The following is a 19,194-nucleotide window of genomic DNA, read 5'->3' on the forward strand; positions in this document are numbered from 1 at the left end:
GTCAACGCGTGTCACTCACACGTCACCCTGTGTCACCCGTGTGTCACCCACATGTCACCCCATGTCACCCTGTGTCACCCTGTGTCACTCACATGTCACCCCGTGTCACCCACATGTCACCCCATGTCACCCTGTGTCACCCTGTGTCACCCCGTGTCACCCGTGTGTCACTCACATGTCACCCCATGTCACCCTGTGTCACCCACACGCCACCCTGTATCACCCTGTGTCACCCTGTGTCACCCCGTGTCACCCTGTGTCACCCACACATCACCCTGTGTCACCCTGTGTCACCTGTGACACCCTGTGTCACCCTGTGTCACCCACACGTCACCATGTGTCACCCTGTGTCACCACGTGTCACCCTGTGTCACCCACATGTCACCCCGTGTCACCATGTGTCACCCACATGTCACCCTGTGTCACCCCGTGTCACCTGTGTCACCCACGACACCCCGTGTTGCTGCATCTCACCCACGTCACCCTGTGTCACCCATGTCACCCACACGTCACCCTGTGTCACCTGTGTCACCCACATGTCACCCTGTGTCACCCGCGTGTCACCCCATGTCACCCTGTGTCACCCACACGTCACTCCGTGTCACCCTGTGTCACCCACACATCACCCTGTGTCACCCTGTGTCACCATGTGTCACCCGTGTGTCACTCACATGTCACCCTGTGTCATCCCGTGTCACCCGTGTCACCTAGTCTCACCCGGTGTCACCATGTGTCACCCGTGTCACCTGTGTCACCGCGTGTCACCGGGTGTCACCATGTGTCACCGCGTGTCACCCCGTGTCACCCGTGTCACCCGGTGTCACCCGGTGTCACCCACACGTCACCCTGTGTCATCGCGTGTCACCTACGTGTCACCAGGTGTCGCCCACACGTCACCCTGTGTCACCTGTGTCACCCGTGTCACCCATGTCGCCGCGTGTCACCGAGTGTCACCCAGTGTCACCTGTGTCACCATGTGTCACCCGCACGCCACCCTGTGTCACCGCGTGTCACCTACGTGTCACCAAGTGTCACCCGCCTGTCACCCTGTGTCACCAGGTGTCACCCTGTGTCACCAGGTGTCACCATGTATCACTGGGGTCACCCGTGTGTCACCCGAGTCACCCCGTGTCACCCCATGTCACCCTGTGTCACCATGTATCACTGCAGGTCACCCTGTGTCACCTATGTCACCTGTGTCCCCCCGTGTCACCCTGTGTCACCCTGTGTCACCCACATGTCACCCCATGTCACCCTGTGTCACCATGTATCACTGCAGGTCACCATGTGTCACCTATGTCACCTGTGTCCCCCCGTGTCACCGGGTGTCACCCTGTATCACCCACATGTCACCGCGTGTCACTGCATCTCACCCGCGTCACCCTGTGTCACCCATGTCACCCTGTGTCACCTGTGTCACCTGTGTCACCCACATGTCACCGGGGTCACCCGTGTCACCATGTGTCACCATGTGTCACCCTGTGTCACCCCATGTCACCTACGTGTCACCCGGTATCACCCGTGTCACCAGGTGTCACCCAGGTCACCCCGTGTCACTCACATGTCACCCTGTGTCATCGCATGTCACATGTCACCCCATGTCAACGTGTGTCACCCATGTCACCCCATGTCACCCTGTGTCACCCTGTGTCACCACGTGTCACCACATGTCACCCCATGTCACCATGTGTCACCCACGTGTCACCTGTGTCATCATGTGTCACCCCATGTCACCCTGTGTCACTCAGGTCACCCGTGTAACCGGGGCCACCCCATGTCACCCTGTGTCACCCCGTGTCACCCCGTGTCACTCACATGTCACCCCATGTCACCCGGGTCACCCCATGTCACCCTGTGTCACCCTGTGTCACCCACATGTCACCCTGTGTCACCCCATGTCACCCCATGTCACCCTGTGTCACGTGTCACCCCGTGTCACCCCTGTCACACATAGGGGCCTATAGGGGACTATGGGGTGGGGGGAGCCCCGGGGGGGGGCGCTGACGTCAGCGAGGGGGCGGGGCCAACGTGACGTCACAAACGCCCCGTGGGGGGCGGGGGAGAACCGCGGCTCCCTCCTCCCCCCCCCGCCGGTGCTGCTGACGTCACGGAGGGGCGGGGCTACCGCGACGTCACAAACGCCCCCCTCCCCTCCCTGCCCCACCAGGGGGCGGAGTCGAAGTGACGTCACAAACGTCCCGGGGGGGGGGCGGGATCCCGCCTCCCCGGCGTGAAAGTGACGTCACAAACACGCCCCTCCCCGGGGGGCGGGGCCGAAGTGACGCCACAACCGCTCCCCCTCCCCTCCGGGGGCGGGGCCAAAGTAACGTCAGAAACACCCCGTGGGGGGGGGGGGAAGAACCGCGGCTCCCCCCCCCACCGGTGCCTCTGACGTCACAAGGGGGCGGGGCTACCGCGACGTCACAAACACCCCCCTGCGCTCCCCCCTCCCCTCCCGGGGGGCGGGGCCGCAGTGACGTCACAAACACCCCGTGGGGGGGGGGAAGAGCCGCGGCTCCCTCCTCCCCCCGCCCCACCGGTGCCGCTGACGTCACAGAGGGGCGGGGCTACCGCGAGGTCACAACCACCCCCCTCCGCTCCCCCCTCCCCTCCGGGGGGCGGGGCCGCGGTGACGTCACAAACCCTCCTCCGCGTCCCCCCCCTCCGCGCCCCGGTGTGTGTGTGGGGGGGGGTTCCCCGCGCGCGCTGACGTCACGGCGCAGGGGGCGGGGCCTCACCGTGTCCCGGCGGCGTGACGTAGGTGGCGCGGGGGTTGCTGAGGACGCGCCCGTCGCGCACCAGCCCCGCCCCCACCTTGTTGGCGGAGCCCTCCAGCCCCAGCACCACCGGCATGACGTCACACCGCGCCGCCGACGTCACCGCCGACGTCAGAGCGAGGCCGCCGCGCGCCGCCGCCGCCGCCTCCGCGCGCCCGCTTCCGCCCGCGCGCTTCCGCTTCCGCCCGCGTGGCGCCGCGCGCGCTGATTGGCGGGGCGGCGCGGCGGAAGGGGCGGGGCGGCGCGGCGGAAGGGGCGGGGCAGCCATGCCGAAGCGCGGCAGGAAGGAGGCGGCGGGCGGCGGCGGCGGCGACGGGGCCGCCGCGGCGGAACCGGAAGCGGAAGAGGCGCCGGGCGGTGGGGACCGGAAACGGGCCTGGGGGGGGGCGCGCTAGGGCAGCGTGTGGGGCTCTATGGCCGTCGGGGGGGGGGGGGGCACGTGGTCCTCCGTGGGGCCCTATGGGGTCTATGGGGCTCTATGGGGCTGGAGGGACCCATATATGGGGCTCTATGGGCGCCTATGGGGCTCTATGGGGCTGGATGGACCCATATATGGGGCTCTATGGGGCTCTATGGGGCTGAATTGACCCATATATGGGGCTCTGTGCGTCCCTATAGGGCTCTATGGGGCTGTATAGAGCAATAAGTGGGTCCCTATGGCTCCCTATGGGGCTCTATGGGTCCCTATGAGGATCTATGGGGCTCTATGGGTCCCTATATGGGACTCTATGGGGCTCTACGGGTCCCTAGGGGGTCTGTGGAGCTGTATAGACCTATATATGGGGCTCTATGGGGCTGTATGGACCCATATATGGGCCCCTATGGGGCTGTATGGACCCATATATGGGCCCCTATGGGGCTGTATGGCCCAATATATGGGGCTCTTTGGATCCTATGGGGCTTTATGGACACCTATATGGGCTCTATGGGTCCCTATGGGGCTGTATGGCCCCATGTATGGGACTCCATGGGTCCCTGTGCGTCTATGGGTCTATATGGGTATGTATAGCCTAATATATGGGTTTCTATGGGGCTCTATGGACCCATATATGGGTCCCTATGGGGCTCTATGGGTCCCTATGGGGCTATATGGGGCTCTTTGGGGCTCCGTGAGGCTCCATGGACCAATATATGGGTCCCTATGGGGTGTATGGGGCCCTATGGACCAATATATGGGTCCCAGTGGTCCCTATGGGGCTCTATGGACTCTATGGACCAATATATGGGTCCCAATGGGTCCCTATGGGGCTCCATGGGCCTCTGTGGACCAATCTATGGGTCCCTATGGTCCCTATGGGGCTCTATGGGGCTCCATGGGCCAATCTATAGGTCCCAATGGGTCCCTATGGGGCTCTATGGGTCCCAATGGGCCTCCATGGACCAATCTATGGGTCCCTATGGGTCCCAATGGGGCTCTATAGGGCTCCATGGACCAATCTATGGGTCCCTAGGGTCCCTATGGGGCCCTCTGGGGCTCTATGGACCAATCTGTGGGTCCCTATGGGTCCCTATGGGGCTCCATGGACCAATCTATGGGTCCCTATGGGTCCCTATGGCTCCATGGGCCAATCTATGGGTCCCTATGGTCCCTAGGGGTCCCTATGGGTCTCTATGGACCAATATATGGGTCCCAATGGGGCTCTATAGGGCTCCATGGGCCAATCTATGGGTCCCTATGGGTCCCTATGGGTCTCCATGGGTCCCTATGGGTCCCTATGGGTCCCTATGGGTCTCTATGGGTCTCTCTATGGGTCCCTATGGCCCCTATGGGTCCCTATGGGTCTCTATGGGTCCCTATGGGTCTCCATGGGTCTCCATGGGTCTCTATGGGTCCCTATGGGTCCCTATGGGTCCCCATGGGTCCCTATGGGTCCCTATGGTCCCTATGGGTCCCTATGGGTCTCTATGGGTCTCTATGGGTCTCTATGGGTCCCTATGGGTCCCTATGGGTCCCCATGGGTCCCTATGGGTCCCTATGGTCCCTATGGGTCCCTATGGGTCTCTATGGGTCTCTATGGGTCTCTATGGTCTCTATGGGTCCCTATGGGTCCCTATGGGTCTCTATGGGTCCCTATGGGTCTCTATGGGTCTCTATGGTCCCTATGGGTCTCTATGGGTCCCTATGGGTCCCTATGGGTCTCTATGGGTCTCTATGTCTCTCTATGGGTCTCTATGGGTCCCTATGGGTCCCTATGGGTCTCTATGGGTCCCTATGGGTCCCAATGGGTCTCTATGGTCCCTATGGGTCTCTATGGGTCTCTATGGGTCCCTATGTCTCCGTGCCCCCCCAACCCCCCCCTTTCTCCCCCCCCCAGGCCCCGCCCGCAAGAAGCCCCCCCCCGCGCCCCTCCCCCCGCCGGGGGGGCCTACGAGGACCCCCCGGAGCGGCTGGAGGCCCCGGGCGGGGGCGCTGCAGCCTCCGCGTGGCCTCGTGGAACGTGGACGGGCTGCGCGCGTGGGTGCGCAAGGACGCGCTCAAGGTGAGGGGGGGCCCGGGGGCCGGGAGGGGGGCCCCGGCGTCCGGGAGGGGGGCCCCGGTGACCGGGAGGGGGCCCCGGCGTCCGGGAGCTGCGTTTTGCCCGTTGCCAAATAGTGAGCCATTGGGAGCCCCATAGGGAGCCCCTTGCCAAATAGTGAGCCGTGGGGCTGGGAGGGGTCCCTGGTGTCCGGGAGGGGGGCCCCGGCGTCCGGAAGCCGCGTTTCGCCCGTTGCCAAATAGTGAGCCATTGGGAGCCCCATAGGGAGCACCTTGCCAAATAGTGAGCCATAGGGTGGCCCGGGGCTGGGAGGGGTCCCTGGTGTCCGGAGAGGCGTTTTCCCCCTTGCCAAATAGGGAGCCATTGGAATCCCCATAGGGAGCCCCTTGCCAAATAGGGAGCCATTGGGAGCCATAGGGAGCCCCTGCCAAATAGGGAGCCATTGGGAGCCCCATAGGGATCCCCTTGCCAAATAGGGAGCCATTGGGAGCCCCATAGGGAGCCCCCTGCCAAATAGGGAGCCATTGGGATCCCCATAGGGAGCCCCTGCCAAATAGGGAGCCATAGGGTGGGTGCGCAAGGACGCGCTCAAGGTGAGGGGGGCCCCGGCGACCGGGAGGGGGCCCCGGCGTCCGGGAGCCGCGTTTTGCCCGTTGCCAAATAGTGAGCCATTGGGAGCCCCATAGGGAGCCCCTTGCCAAATAGTGACCCCAGTGACCAGGAGCTGCGTTTTCCCCCCTGCCAAATAGGGAGCCATTGGGAGCCCCATAGGGAGCCCCCTGCCACATAGTGATCCATTGCCATATAGTGAGCTATTGGGTTCCCCATAAGGTCTCCCCTGCCACATAGTGATCCATTGGGTTCCCCATAGGGACTCGCCTGCCACATAGTGATCCATGGGGTTCCCCATAGGGCCCCCCTGCCACATAGTGATCCATTGGGATCCCCATAGGGACCCCCCTGCCACATAGTGATCCATTGGGATCCCCATAGGGACCCCCTGCCACATAGTGATCCATTGGGATCCCCATAGGGCCCCATTGCCACATAGTGATCCATTGGGTTCCCCATAGAGACCCCCCCTGCCACATAGTGATCCATCGGGATCCCCATAGGGCCCCCCCCTGCCACATAGTGATCCATTGGGTGCCCTATAGGGCCCCCTTGCCACATAGTGATCCATTGGTTCCCCATAGAGACCCCCCCTGCCACATAGTGATCCATCGGGATCCCCATAGGGCCCCCCTGCCACATAGTGATCCATTGGGTTCCCTATAGGGCCCCCTTGCCACATAGTGATCCATTGGGATCCCCATAGACACCCCCCCTGCCACATAGTGATCCATTGGGTTCCGCGTAGGGCCCCCCTGCCACATAGTGATCCATTCGGTTCCCAATAGGGATTCCCCTGCCACATAGGGATCCATTGCCATTTAGTGATCCATTGGGTTCCCCATAGGGACCCCCCCGCCATATAGTGATCCATTCGGTTCCCCATAGGGATTCCCTTGCCACATAGTGATCCATGGGGTTCCCCATAGAGACTCCCCCTGCCACATAGTGATCCATTGGGATCCCCATAGAGGTCCCCCCCTGCCAAATAGGGAGCCATTGGGATCCCCATAGGGCCCCCCTGCCACATAGTGATCCATTGGGTTCCCCATAGGGCCCCCCTGCCACATAGTGATCCATTGGGTTCCCCATAGGGCCCCCCTGCCACATAGTGATCCATTGGGATCCCCATAGCCCCCTCCCGCCACATAGTGATCCATTGGGATCCCATAGGGCCCCCCTGCCACATAGTGATCCATTCGGTTCCCAATAGGGATTCCCCTGCCACATAGGGATCCATTGCCATATAGTGAGCTATTGGGTTCCCCATAGGGCCCCCTGCCACATAGTGATCCATGGGGTTCCCCATAGGGCCCTATTGCCACATAGTGATCCATTGGTATCCCCATAGGGCCCCCCCTGCCACATAGTGATCCATTGGGTTCCCCATAGGGCTTCTTCTGCCACATAGTGATCCATTCCCACATAGTGATCCATGGGGTTCCCCATAGGGACTCGCCTGCCACATAGTGATCCATTGGGTTCCCCATAGAGACTCCCCCTGCCACATAGTGATCCATTGGGATCCCCATAGAGGTCCCCCTGCCACATAGTGATCCATTGGGTTCCCCATAGGGTCTCCCCTGCCACATAGTGATCCATTGGGTTCTCCATAGGGCTCCCCTTGCCCATAGTGATCCATTGCCATTTAGTGATCCATTGGGATCCCCATAGGGCCCCCCTGCCACATAGTGATCCATTGGGATCCCCATAGGGACCCCCCCGCCACATAGTGATCCATTGGGTTCCCCATAGAGACCCCCCCCGCCACATAGTGATCCCTTCAGTTCCCAATAGGGATTCCCCTGCCACATAGTGATCCATTGCCATATAGTGAACTATTGGGTTCCCCATAGGGTTCCCCTTGCCACATAGTGATCCATAGGGTTCCCCATAGGGACTCGCCTGCCACATAGTGACCCATTCGGTTCCCCATAGGGATTCCCTTGCCACATAGTGATCCATGGGGTTCCCCATATCCCCCCCTGCCCCATAGCACCCCGGGGCCCCCCATGCCCCCCATGTTCCCCCTGACGCCCGTCCCGTCCCGCAGTGGGTGCAGGAGGAGGCCCCGGACGTGCTGTGCCTGCAGGAGACCAAGTGCGCCGAGGCGGCGGTGCCGGCGGCCGTGCGGGCCCTGCCGGGCCTCCCGCACCAGTTCTGGGCCAGCGCCGAGGGCCGCGGCGGCTACAGCGGCGTGGGGCTGCTGGCGCGCGCGGAGCCGCTGCGCGTGGCCTACGGCATCGGTGAGCGCCAAAACGCGGCTTTTCTGCGCCAAAACGCGGCTTTTCTGCACCAAAATGCGGCTTTGCTGCTCCAAAATGGCGCCTTTGGGCTCAAAATGGCGCCTTGGGGCTCAAAATGGCGCCTTTGGGCTCAAAATGGCGCCTTGGGGCTCAAAATGGCGCTTTTGGGCTCAAAATGGCGCTTTGAGGCTCAAAATGGCGGTTTTGGGGTCTAAATGGCGCCTTGGGGCTCAAAATGGCGCTTTTGGGCTCCAAAATGGCGTTTTTGGGCTCCAAATGGCGCCTTTGTGATCAAAATGGCACCTTTGGGCTCAAAATGGCACCTTTGGGCTCAAAATGGCGCCTTGCTGCTCAAAATGGCGCCTTGGGGCTCAAAATGGCGCCTTGGGGTTCAAAATGGCGCCTTTGGGCTCAAAATGGCGCCTTTGGGCTCAAAATGGCGGTTTTCTGCCACGTGGGGCTGCTGGCGCGCGCGGAGCCGCTGCGCGTGGCCTACGGCATCGGTGAGCGCCAGAACGCGGCTTTTCTGCGCCAAAACGCGGCTTTTCTGCACCAAAATGGGGCCTTGGGGCTCAAAATGGCGCTTTTGGGCTCAAAATGGCACCTTGGGGCTCAAAATGGCACTTTTGGGGTCAAAATGGCACTTTGGGGGTCAAAATGGCGCCTTTGGGGCTCAAAATGGCGCCTTTGGGCTCAAAATGGCGGTTTTCTGCCACGTGGGGCTGCTGGCGCGCGCGGAGCCGCTGCGCGTGGCCTACGGCATCGGTGAGCGCCAAAACGCGGCTTTTCTGCACCAAAACGCGGCTTTTCTGCACCAAAATGGAGCCTTGGGGCTCAAAATGGCACCTTTGGGCTCAAAATGGCGCCTTTGGGCTCAAAATGGCCCCTTGGGGCTCAAAATGGCGCCTTTGGGCTCAAAATGGCGCCTTTGGGCTCAAAATGGCGCCTTTGGGCTCAAAATGGCGCCTTGCTGCTCAAAATGGCGCTTTGGGGCTCAAAATGGCATTTTTGGGCTCAAAATGGCGCTTTGGGGCTCAAAATGGCACCTTTGGGCTCAAAATGGCACCTTTGGGCTCAAAATGGCACTTTTGGATCAAAATGGCACCTTTGGGCTCAAAATGGCGCCTTGCTGCTCAAAATGGCGCCTTGGGGCTCAAAATGGCATTTTTGGGCTCAAAATGGCGCCTTTGGGCTCAAAATGGCGCCTTCGGGCTCAAAATGGCGGTTTTCTGCCACGTGGGGCTGCTGGCGCGCGCGGAGCCGCTGCGCGTGGCCTACGGCATCGGTGAGCGCCAGAACGCGGCTTTTCTGCGCCAAAACGCGGCTTTTCTGCACCAAAAACCCGCTTTTCTGCACCAAAATGGGGCCTTGGGGCTCAAAATGGCGCCTTGGGGCTCAAAATGGCACCTTGGGGCTCAAAATGGCACCTTTGGGCTCAAAATGGCGGTTTTCTGCCACGTGGGGCTGCTGGCGCGCGCGGAGCCGCTGCGCGTGGCCTACGGCATCGGTGAGCGCCAAAACGCGGCTTTTCTGCGCCAAAACGTGGCTTTTCTGCACCAAAAACCCGCTTTTCTGCACCAAAATGCGGCTTTGCTGCTCCAAAATGGAGCCTCGGGGCTCAAAATGGCGCCTTGGGGCTCAAAATGGCGCTTTTGTGCTCAAAATGGCGCTTTGAGGCTCAAAATGGCGGTTTTGGGGTCAAAATGGCGCTTTTGGGCTCCAAAATGGCACTTTTGGGGTCAAAATGGCGCCTTGGGGCTCAAAATGGCGCTTTTGTGCTCAAAATGGCGCTTTGAGGCTCAAAATGGCGCCTTTGGGCTCAAAATGGCATTTTTGGGCTCAAAATGGCACTTTCGGGCTCAAAATGGCGCCTTGGGGCTCAAAATGGCGCTTTTGGATCAAAATGGCACTTTTGGGCTCAAAATGGCGCCTTTGGGCTCAAAATGGCGGTTTTCTGCCACGTGGGGCTGCTGGCGCGCGCGGAGCCGCTGCGCGTGGCCTACGGCATCGGTGAGCGCCAGAACGCGGCTTTTCTGCGCCAAAACGCGGCTTTTCTGCACCAAAATGCGGCTTTGCTGCTCCAAAATGGGGCCTTGGGGCTCAAAATGGCGCCTTTGGGCTCAAAATGGCACCTTGGGGCTCAAAATGGCGCCTTGGGGCTCAAAATGGCGCTTTTGTGCTCAAAATGGCGCTTTGAGGCTCAAAATGGCGGTTTTGGGGTCAAAATGGCGCTTTTGGGCTCCAAAATGGCACTTTTGGGGTCAAAATGGCGCCTTGGGGCTCAAAATGGCGCTTTGGGGCTCAAAATGGCACTTTTGGGCTCAAAATGGCACCTTTGGGCTCAAAATGGCGCCTTGGGGCTCAAAATGGGGCTTTTGGGCTCCAAAATGGCACTTTTGGGGTCAAAATGGCGCTTTTGGGCACCAAAATGGCACCTTTGGGGTCAAAATGGCGCCTTTGGGCTCAAAATGGCGCTTTTGGGCTCAAAATGGCGCTTTTGGGGTCAAAATGGCACCTTGGGGCTCTAAATGGCGCCTTGGGGCTCAAAATGGCACTTTTGGGCTCAAAATGGCGCCTTTGGGCTCAAAATGGCGGTTTTCTGCCACGTGGGGCTGCTGGCGCGCGCGGAGCCGCTGCGCGTGGCCTACGGCATCGGTGAGCGCCAAAACGCGGCTTTTCTGCACCAAAACGCGGCTTTTCTGCACCAAAATGGAGCCTTGGGGCTCAAAATGGCACCTTTGGGCTCAAAATGGCGCCTTTGGGCTCAAAATGGCCCCTTGGGGCTCAAAATGGCGCCTTTGGGCTCAAAATGGCGCCTTTGGGCTCAAAATGGCGCCTTTGGGCTCAAAATGGCGCCTTGCTGCTCAAAATGGCGCTTTGGGGCTCAAAATGGCATTTTTGGGCTCAAAATGGCGCTTTGGGGCTCAAAATGGCACCTTTGGGCTCAAAATGGCACCTTTGGGCTCAAAATGGCACTTTTGGATCAAAATGGCACCTTTGGGCTCAAAATGGCGCCTTGCTGCTCAAAATGGCGCCTTGGGGCTCAAAATGGCATTTTTGGGCTCAAAATGGCGCCTTTGGGCTCAAAATGGCGCCTTCGGGCTCAAAATGGCGGTTTTCTGCCACGTGGGGCTGCTGGCGCGCGCGGAGCCGCTGCGCGTGGCCTACGGCATCGGTGAGCGCCAGAACGCGGCTTTTCTGCGCCAAAACGCGGCTTTTCTGCACCAAAAACCCGCTTTTCTGCACCAAAATGGGGCCTTGGGGCTCAAAATGGCGCCTTGGGGCTCAAAATGGCACCTTGGGGCTCAAAATGGCACCTTTGGGCTCAAAATGGCGGTTTTCTGCCACGTGGGGCTGCTGGCGCGCGCGGAGCCGCTGCGCGTGGCCTACGGCATCGGTGAGCGCCAAAACGCGGCTTTTCTGCGCCAAAACGCGGCTTTTCTGCGCCAAAAACCCGCTTTTCTGCACCAAAATGCGGCTTTGCTGCTCCAAAATGGCGCCTTTGGGCTCAAAATGGCGCCTTGGGGCTCAAAATGGCACCTTTGGGCTCAAAATGGGGCCCTTGGGGCTCTAAATGGGGCTTTGGGGCTCAAAATGGCACTTTTGGATCAAAATGGCATTTTGGGGCTCAAAATGGCACCTTTGGGCTCAAAATGGCACCTTTGGGCTCAAAATGGCGCCTTGCTGCTCAAAATGGCGCCTTGGGGCTCAAAATGGCACTTTCGGGCTCCAAATGGCACTTTTGGATCAAAATGGCGCCTTTGGGCTCAAAATGGCGCCTTGGGGCTCAAAATGGCGCCTTTGGGCTCAAAATGGCGCCTTGGGGCTCAAAATGGCGCTTTTCTGCTCAAAATGGTGCTTTTGGGCTCAAAATGGCGCCTTTGGGCTCAAAATGGCGCCTTTGGGCTCAAAATGGCGGTTTTCTGCCACGTGGGGCTGCTGGCGCGCGCGGAGCCGCTGCGCGTGGCCTACGGCATCGGTGAGCGCCAAAACGCGGCTTTTCTGCGCCAAAACACGGCTTTTCTGCACCAAAAACCCTGCTTTTCTGCACCAAAATGCGGCTTTGCTGCTCCAAAATGGCGCCTTTGGGCTCAAAATGGCACTTTTGGGCTCTAAATGGCACTTTTGGATCAAAATGGTGCCTTTGGGCTCAAAATGGCGCCTTTGGGCTCAAAATGGCACCTTTGGGCTCAAAATGGCGCTTTTGGGCTCAAAATGGTGCCTTTGTGCTCAAAATGGCGCTTTTCTGCTCAAAATGGCGCTTTTCTGCTCAAAATGGTGCTTTTCTGCTCAAAATGGCACCTTTTGGCTCAAAACGGTGCCTTTGTGCTCAAAACGGTGCCTTTGTGCTCAAAATGGCGCCTTTGGGCTCAAAATGGCGCTTTTGTGCTCAAAAGGGCGCTTTTCTGCTCAAAATGCCGCTTTTGTCCTCCAAAATGTGCCTTTTCTGCTCCAAAATGTGGCTTTGCTGCCCCAAAATGTGGCTTTTCTCCCCAAAATGGCGCTTTTCTACTCCAAAATGCCCTTTTTCTGCTCCAAAACGGCGCTTTTCTGCTCCAGAATTCCACTTTGCTGCTCAGAATGGTGCTTTTCTGCTCCAAAATGCCGCTTCTTTGAGCCAAAATGCCTCTTTTCTCCCCCAAAATGGCGCTTTTCTGCTCCAAATGCTGCTTTTCTGTGCCAAAATGCCATTTTCCTTCTCAAAATGCCCCTTTTCTGTTCCAAAATGCTGCTTTCCTGCTCCAAAATGCTGCTGTCCTGTTCCAAATTGCCACTTTTCTGCTTAAAATGTCACTTTTCTGCTCCAAATTGCCACTTTTCTGCCCAGAAAAATGGCTCAGCTGTGCCAAGACACCACTTTTCTGCTCAAATATGCCCCTTTTTTGCTCAAAATGCAGCTTTTCTTCTCCAAAATGCCCCCTTTCTGCCCCAAAATGCCGCTTTTGTGCCCCAAAATGCCGCTTTTGTGCCACAAAATGCCGCTTCTCTGCTCAAAATGCCGCTTTTCCACTCCAAAATGCCAGTAGGCTGCACAAAAACGCTGCTTTTCTGCGCAAAATGCTGCTTTTCTGCCCCAAAATGCTCCTTTCCTCCTCCAAAATGCCACTTTCTGCTCCAAAATGCAGCTTTTTTGTTCCAAAATGCAGCTTATCTGTCCCAAAACACCACTTGACTGTGTGAAAATGCCAATTTTGTGCCCCAAATGCCACTTTTCTCCTCCAAGTTGGCACTTTTCTGCTCAAAATGCCACTTTTTTTGCACAAAAATGCTGCTTTTCTTCCCCAAAATGTCGCTCAGCTGCACGAAAACGTCGCTTTTCTGCCCCAAAACTCCGCTCGGCTGTGCCAAAATGCCACTTTATGCTCCAAAATGCCACTTTATGCTCCAAAATGCTGCTTTTCTGCTCAAAATGCCACTTTTCTGCACAAAACTGCCCTTTTCTGTTCAAAATGCTGCTTTTCACCTCAAAATGCCACTTTTCTCCTGCAAAATGCCCTTTTTCTCTCTCAGAAAGGCCACCTTTCTCGCTCCAAAATGCCCCTTTTTCACTCAAAATGCGACTTTTCTCGCCCCAAAGTGCCTCTTTTCGCTCACAAATTCCCCTTTTTTGCTCAAAAATGCCGTTTTTCACTGCAAAATGCCACTTTTTCGCTCAAAAATGCCCCCTTTTCAGTCAGAAATGCCATTTTCTCACTTCGAAGTGCCGCTTTTCACTCAAAAATGCCCCTTTTTCACTCCAAACACCGCTTTTTCACTCAAAAATGCCACTTTTTCACTCAAGAATTCCAATTTCTTGCTCCAAAGTGCCACTTTTTTGCTCAAAAATGCCATTATTTCGCTCAATACCCCATTTTCACTCAAAAATGCCACTTTTCTCACTGCAAAGTGCCATTTTTCACTCAAAAATGCCCCTTTTCCCCTCCAAAACGCCACTTTTCACTCAAAAATGCCATTTTCCACTTAAAAATGCCACTTTTTCTCTCAAGAATGCCACTTTTCCCACTCTAAAGTACCACTTTTCACTCAAGAAAACCCCATTTTCATTCAAAAATGCCACTTTGCTCACTCAAGTGCCACTTTTCACTCAAAAATGCCCCTTTTTCGCTCCAAAACGCCACTTTTTCATTCCAAATTGCCATTTTTTCGCTCCCAAACGCCACTTTTTCGCTCCCAAACGCCACTTTTTCACTCAAAAATGCCCTATTTTCACTGAAGAATACCACATTTTCACTGAAGAATACCCCATTTTCACTCAAAAATGCAACTTTTTCACTAAAAAATGCCATTTTTCACTCAAAAATGACCTTTTGTCACTCCAAAGTGCCACTTTTCACTCAGAAATGCGATTTTTGCACTCGAGAATACCCCATTTTCACTCAAAAATGACACTTTTCTCCCTCCAAAGTGCCGCTTTTCACTCAAAAATGCCACTTTTTCACTCGGAGGGGCCACTTTTCACTCCAAAATGCCACTTTTTCCCTCAAAAATGCCACTTTTTCACTCCAAAGTGCCACTTTTCACTCAAAAATGCCCCTTTTTCGCTCCAAAACACCCCTTTTTCAATCAAAAATGCCAGATTGCTCACTCAAGTGCCACTTTTCACTCAAAAATGCCCTTTTTTCACTCAAAAATGCCATTTTTTCACTAAAGAATACCCCCTTTCACTCAAAAATGACACTTTTCTCACTCCAAAGTGCCACTTTTCACTCCAAAATGCCATATTTTTTGCTCCTAAGTGCCACTTTTTCACTTCAAAATGCCAATTTTTCACTCCAAAAGGCGCTATTTCCGCCCCAAAATGCCACTTTTTTCTCCCAAAGGCACTTTCCATGCTCCAAAATGCCACTTTTTCACTCCAAAATGCCCCATTTTCGCTCCAAAACGCCCCATTTTGCTCCAAAACGCGCTGTTCCCACCCCAAAATGCCGCTTTCTGTCCCCAAAACGCCCCATTTTCGCTCCAAAATGGCACCTTGTGGCCCCCAAATCTCTCTTTTCTGCCCCAAAACGCTCCCTCTGTGCCCCGTTGCGCCCTGCGTTGCCCCAAAACGCCCTTTTCTGCCCCAAATGCTCCCCCCAAACCTCCATCTCCTCCATCTCCTCCATCTCCTCCATCTCCTCCATCTCCCCCATCTTCTCCTCCATCTCCTCCTCCATCTCCTCCATCTCCTCCATCTCCTCCATCTCCTCCTCCATCTCCTCCATCTCCTCCATCTCCTCCTCCATCATCTCCTCCTCCATCTCCCCCATCTTCTCCTCCATCTCCTCCTCCATCTTCTCCATCTCCTCCATCTCCTCCTCCATCATCTCCTCCTCCATCTCCTCCATCTTCTCCTCCATCTCCTCCATCTTCTCCTCCATCTCCTCCATCTTCTCCCCCATCTCCTCCATCTCCTCCTCCATCTCCTCCATCTCCTCCATCTCCTCCCCCATCTCCTCCATCTCCTCCATCTCCTCCATCTCCTCCATCTCCTCCATCTCCTCCTCCATCTCCTCCATCTCCTCCATCTCCTCCTCCATCTCCTCCATCTCCTCCTCCATCTCCTCCTCCATCTCCTCCTCCATCTCCTCCTCCATCTCCTCCTCCATCTCCTCCTCCATCTCCTCCATCTCCTCCATCTCCTCCATCTCCTCCATCTCCTCCATCTCCTCCTCCATCTCCTCCATCTCCTCCATCTCCTCCATCTTCTCCATCTCCTCCATCTTCTCCATCTCCTCCATCTCCTCCATCTCCTCCATCTCCTCCATCTCCTCCTCCATCTCCTCCATCTCCTCCTCCATCTCCTCCTCCATCTCCTCCATCTCCTCCTCCATCTCCTCCTCCATCTCCTCCATCTTCTCCATCTCCTCCATCTCCTCCTCCATCTCCTCCATCTCCTCCTCCATCTCCTCCATCTCCTCCATCTCCTCCATCTTCTCCATCTCCTTCATCTCCTTCTCCATCTCCTCCATCTTCTGTCCTCCATCCCCTCCATCTTCTCCATCTCTTCCATCTCCCCCATCATCTCCTCCATCTCCTCTTCCATCTCCTCCATCTTCTCCATTTTCTCCTCCATCTCTTCCATCTTCTCTCCTCCATCTTCTCCATCTCCTCTTCCATCTCCTCCATCTTCTCCATCTCCCCCATCTTCTCCATTTTCTCCTCCATCTCCTCCATCTTCTCCTCCATCCCCTCCATCTTCTCCATCTCCTCCATCTTCTCCTCCATCCCCTCCATCTTCTCTTCCATCTCCCCCATCTTCTCCTCCATCTCCTCCATCTTCTTCTCTATCTTCTCCATCTCCTTCTCCATCTCCTCCATCTTCTCCATCTCCTCCATCTCCCCCCCATCTCCTCCATCTCCTCCATCTTCTCCTCCATCTCCTCCACCTTCTCTTCCATCTCCTCCATCTTCTTCTCCATCTCTTCCATCTCCCCCATCTTCTCCATCTCCTCCATCTTCTTCTCTATCTTCTCCTCCATCTTCTCCATGTCCTCCTCCATCCCCTCCATCTCCTCCATCTTCTCCATCTTCTCCTCCATCCCCTCCATCTTCTCCATCTCCTCCATCTTCACCTCCATCTCCTCCATCTTCTCTTCCATCTCCCCCATCTTCTCCTCCATCTCCTCCATCTTCTTCTCTATCTCCTCCTCCATCTCCCCCATCTCCTCCTCCATCTCCTCCATCTCCTCTTCCATCTCCTCCATCTTCTCCATCTCCTCTTCCATCTCCATCTTCTCCATTTTCTCCTCCATCTCTTCCATCTTCTCTCCTCCATCTCCTCCATCTCCTCCATCTCCTCCATCTCCTCTTCCATCTCCTCCATCTTCTCCATCTCCTCCATCTTCTCCATCTCCCCCATCTTCTCCTCCATTTTCTCCCCCATCTCCTCCATCTTCTCCTCCATCCCCTCCATCTTCTTCTCTATCTTCTCCTCCATCTTCTCCATCTCCTCCTCCATCTTCTCCATCTCCTTCTCCATCTTCTCCATCTCCTTCTCCATCTTCTCCATCTCCTTCTCCATCTTCTCCATCTCCTCCATCTTCTCCATCTCCTCCATCTTCTCCATCTCCTCCATCTTCTCTCCTCCATCTTTTCCCCCATCTCCTCCATCTTTTCCCCCATCTCCTCCATCTCCTCGTCCATCTCCCCCATCTCCTCCTCCATCTCCTCCATCTCCTCCTCCATCTTCTCCATCTCCTCCATCTCCTCTCCGCCACGTCCTCCCCGCAGGCGACCCCGAGCACGACGCCGAGGGCCGCGTGGTCACCGCCGAGTTCCCCTCCCTCTACGTGGTGGCCGCCTACGTCCCCAACGCCGGCCGCGGCCTCCGCCGCCTCGACTACCGCCAGCGCTGGGACGCCGCCTTCCGCGCCTACCTCACCCGCCTGGACGCCCTCAAGCCCGTGGTCCTCGCGGGGGACCTCAACGTGGCCCACACCGAGCTGGACCTGCGCCACCCCAAGTCCAACCGCCGCTCGGCCGGCTTCACCGACGAGGAGCGTCAGGGCTTCAGCGACCTCCTGGCCGCCGGCTTCGTGGACTCCTTCCGCGTCCTCTACCCGGAGGTCCCCAACGCCTTCACGTTCTGGACCTACCTGGGCGGCGCGCGCGGGCGCAACGCCGGCTGGCGCCTCGACTACTTCGTGCTGTCGCGGCGCCTCCGCGGGGCCCTCTGCGACAGCAAGATCCGCCAGGGGGTGCTGGGCAGCGACCACTGTCCCATCAGCCTCCTGCTGGCCCTATAGGGCTCCTGGATCCTCCTTGGTTGGGTTCTGATCTTCTCCACACGGTTCTGGTGGCCCCATGATGCTGTGGTTGACCCTATAGGTCTTCTACGTCCTCCTTAGTTGGGTTCTGATCTTCTCCATAGGGTTCTGGTGGCCCCATGATCCTCCTCTTGGCCCTGTAGATCTCCTAGATCCTCCTTGGTTGGCTTCTGATCTTCTCCATTGGGTTCTGGTGGCCCCGTGATGCTGTGGTTGACCCTATAGGTCTCCTAGATCCTCCTTAGTTGGGTTCTGATCTTCTCCATTGGCTTCTGGTGGCCCCATGATCCTCCTCTTGGCCCTATAGATCTCCTAGATCCTCCCTGGTTGGGTTTCTGGTGGGTTCTGATCTTCTCCATTGGGTTCTGGTGGCCCCATGATGCTGTGGTTGACCCTATAGGTCTTCTACGTCCTCCTTAGTTGGATTCTGATCTTCTCCATGGGGTTCTGGTGGCCCCATCATCCTCCTCTTGATCCTACAGATCTCCTAGATCCTCCTTGGTTGGGTTCTGATCTTCTCCATACAGTTCTGGTGGCCCCGTGATGCTCCTCTTGGCCCTATAGATCTCCTAGATCCTCCTTAGTTGGGTTCTGATCTTCTCCATGGGGTTCTGGTGGCCCCGTGATGCTCCTCTAGATCCTATAGATCTCCTACATCCTCCTTAGTTGGGTTTCTGTTGGGTTCTGATCTTCTCCATAGGGTTCTGGTGGCCCCGTGATGCTCCTCTTGGCCCTATAGATCTCCTAGATCCTCCTTGGTTGGGTTCTGATCTCCTCCATGGGGTTCTGGTGGCCCCATGATCCTCCTCTTGGCCCTATAGATCTCCTAGATCCTCCTTGGTTGGGTTCTGATCTTCTCCATGGGGTTCTGGTGGCCCCATCATCCTCCTCTTGATCCTACAGATCTCCTAGATCCTCCTTGGTTGGGTTTCTGGTGGGTTTCGGGCTTCTCCATTGGGTTCTGGTGGCCCCATGATGCTGTGGTTGACCCTATAGGTCTCCTAGATCCTCCTTAGTTGGGTTCTGATCTTCTCCATACGGTTCTGGTGGCCCCATGATCCTCCTCTTGGCCCTAGAGATCTCCTAGATCCTCCTTGGTTGGGTTCTGATCTTCTCCATTAGGTTCTGGTGGCCCCGTGATCCTCCTCTTGGCCCTATAGATCTCCTAGATCCTCCTTGGTTGGGTTCTGATCTTCTCCATGGGGTTCTGGTGGCCCCGTGATGCTCCTCTTGACCCTATAGATCTCCTAGATCCTCCTTGGTTGGCTTCTGATCTTCTCCATTGGGTTCTGGTGGCCCCATCATCCTCCTCTTGGCCCTATAGATCTCCTAG

The 19,194-nt window shown here is 56.9% G+C and overlaps 1 protein-coding gene across 1 annotated transcript; it reads left to right on the forward strand.

The window, feature by feature from the left end:
- The first annotated feature begins 3,043 nt into the window (after window positions 1-3,043).
- Window positions 3,044-17,840, forward strand: LOC148591855 (DNA repair nuclease APEX1-like). The gene is given in 7 exon segments (XM_088536672.1): window positions 3,044-3,151; window positions 4,371-4,397; window positions 4,400-5,022; window positions 5,093-5,181; window positions 5,184-5,257; window positions 7,920-8,112; window positions 17,326-17,840. Coding segments are annotated over 7 exon segments (1,629 nt in total).
- The last annotated feature ends 1,354 nt before the right edge of the window (window positions 17,841-19,194 follow it).

This window comes from Tinamus guttatus, unplaced genomic scaffold (genome assembly GCF_059628265.1).
Source record: "Tinamus guttatus ecotype Peru unplaced genomic scaffold, ASM5962826v1 Tinamus_guttatus_pri_ptg000695l, whole genome shotgun sequence".
NCBI classification, from domain to species: Eukaryota; Metazoa; Chordata; class Aves; order Tinamiformes; family Tinamidae; genus Tinamus; species Tinamus guttatus.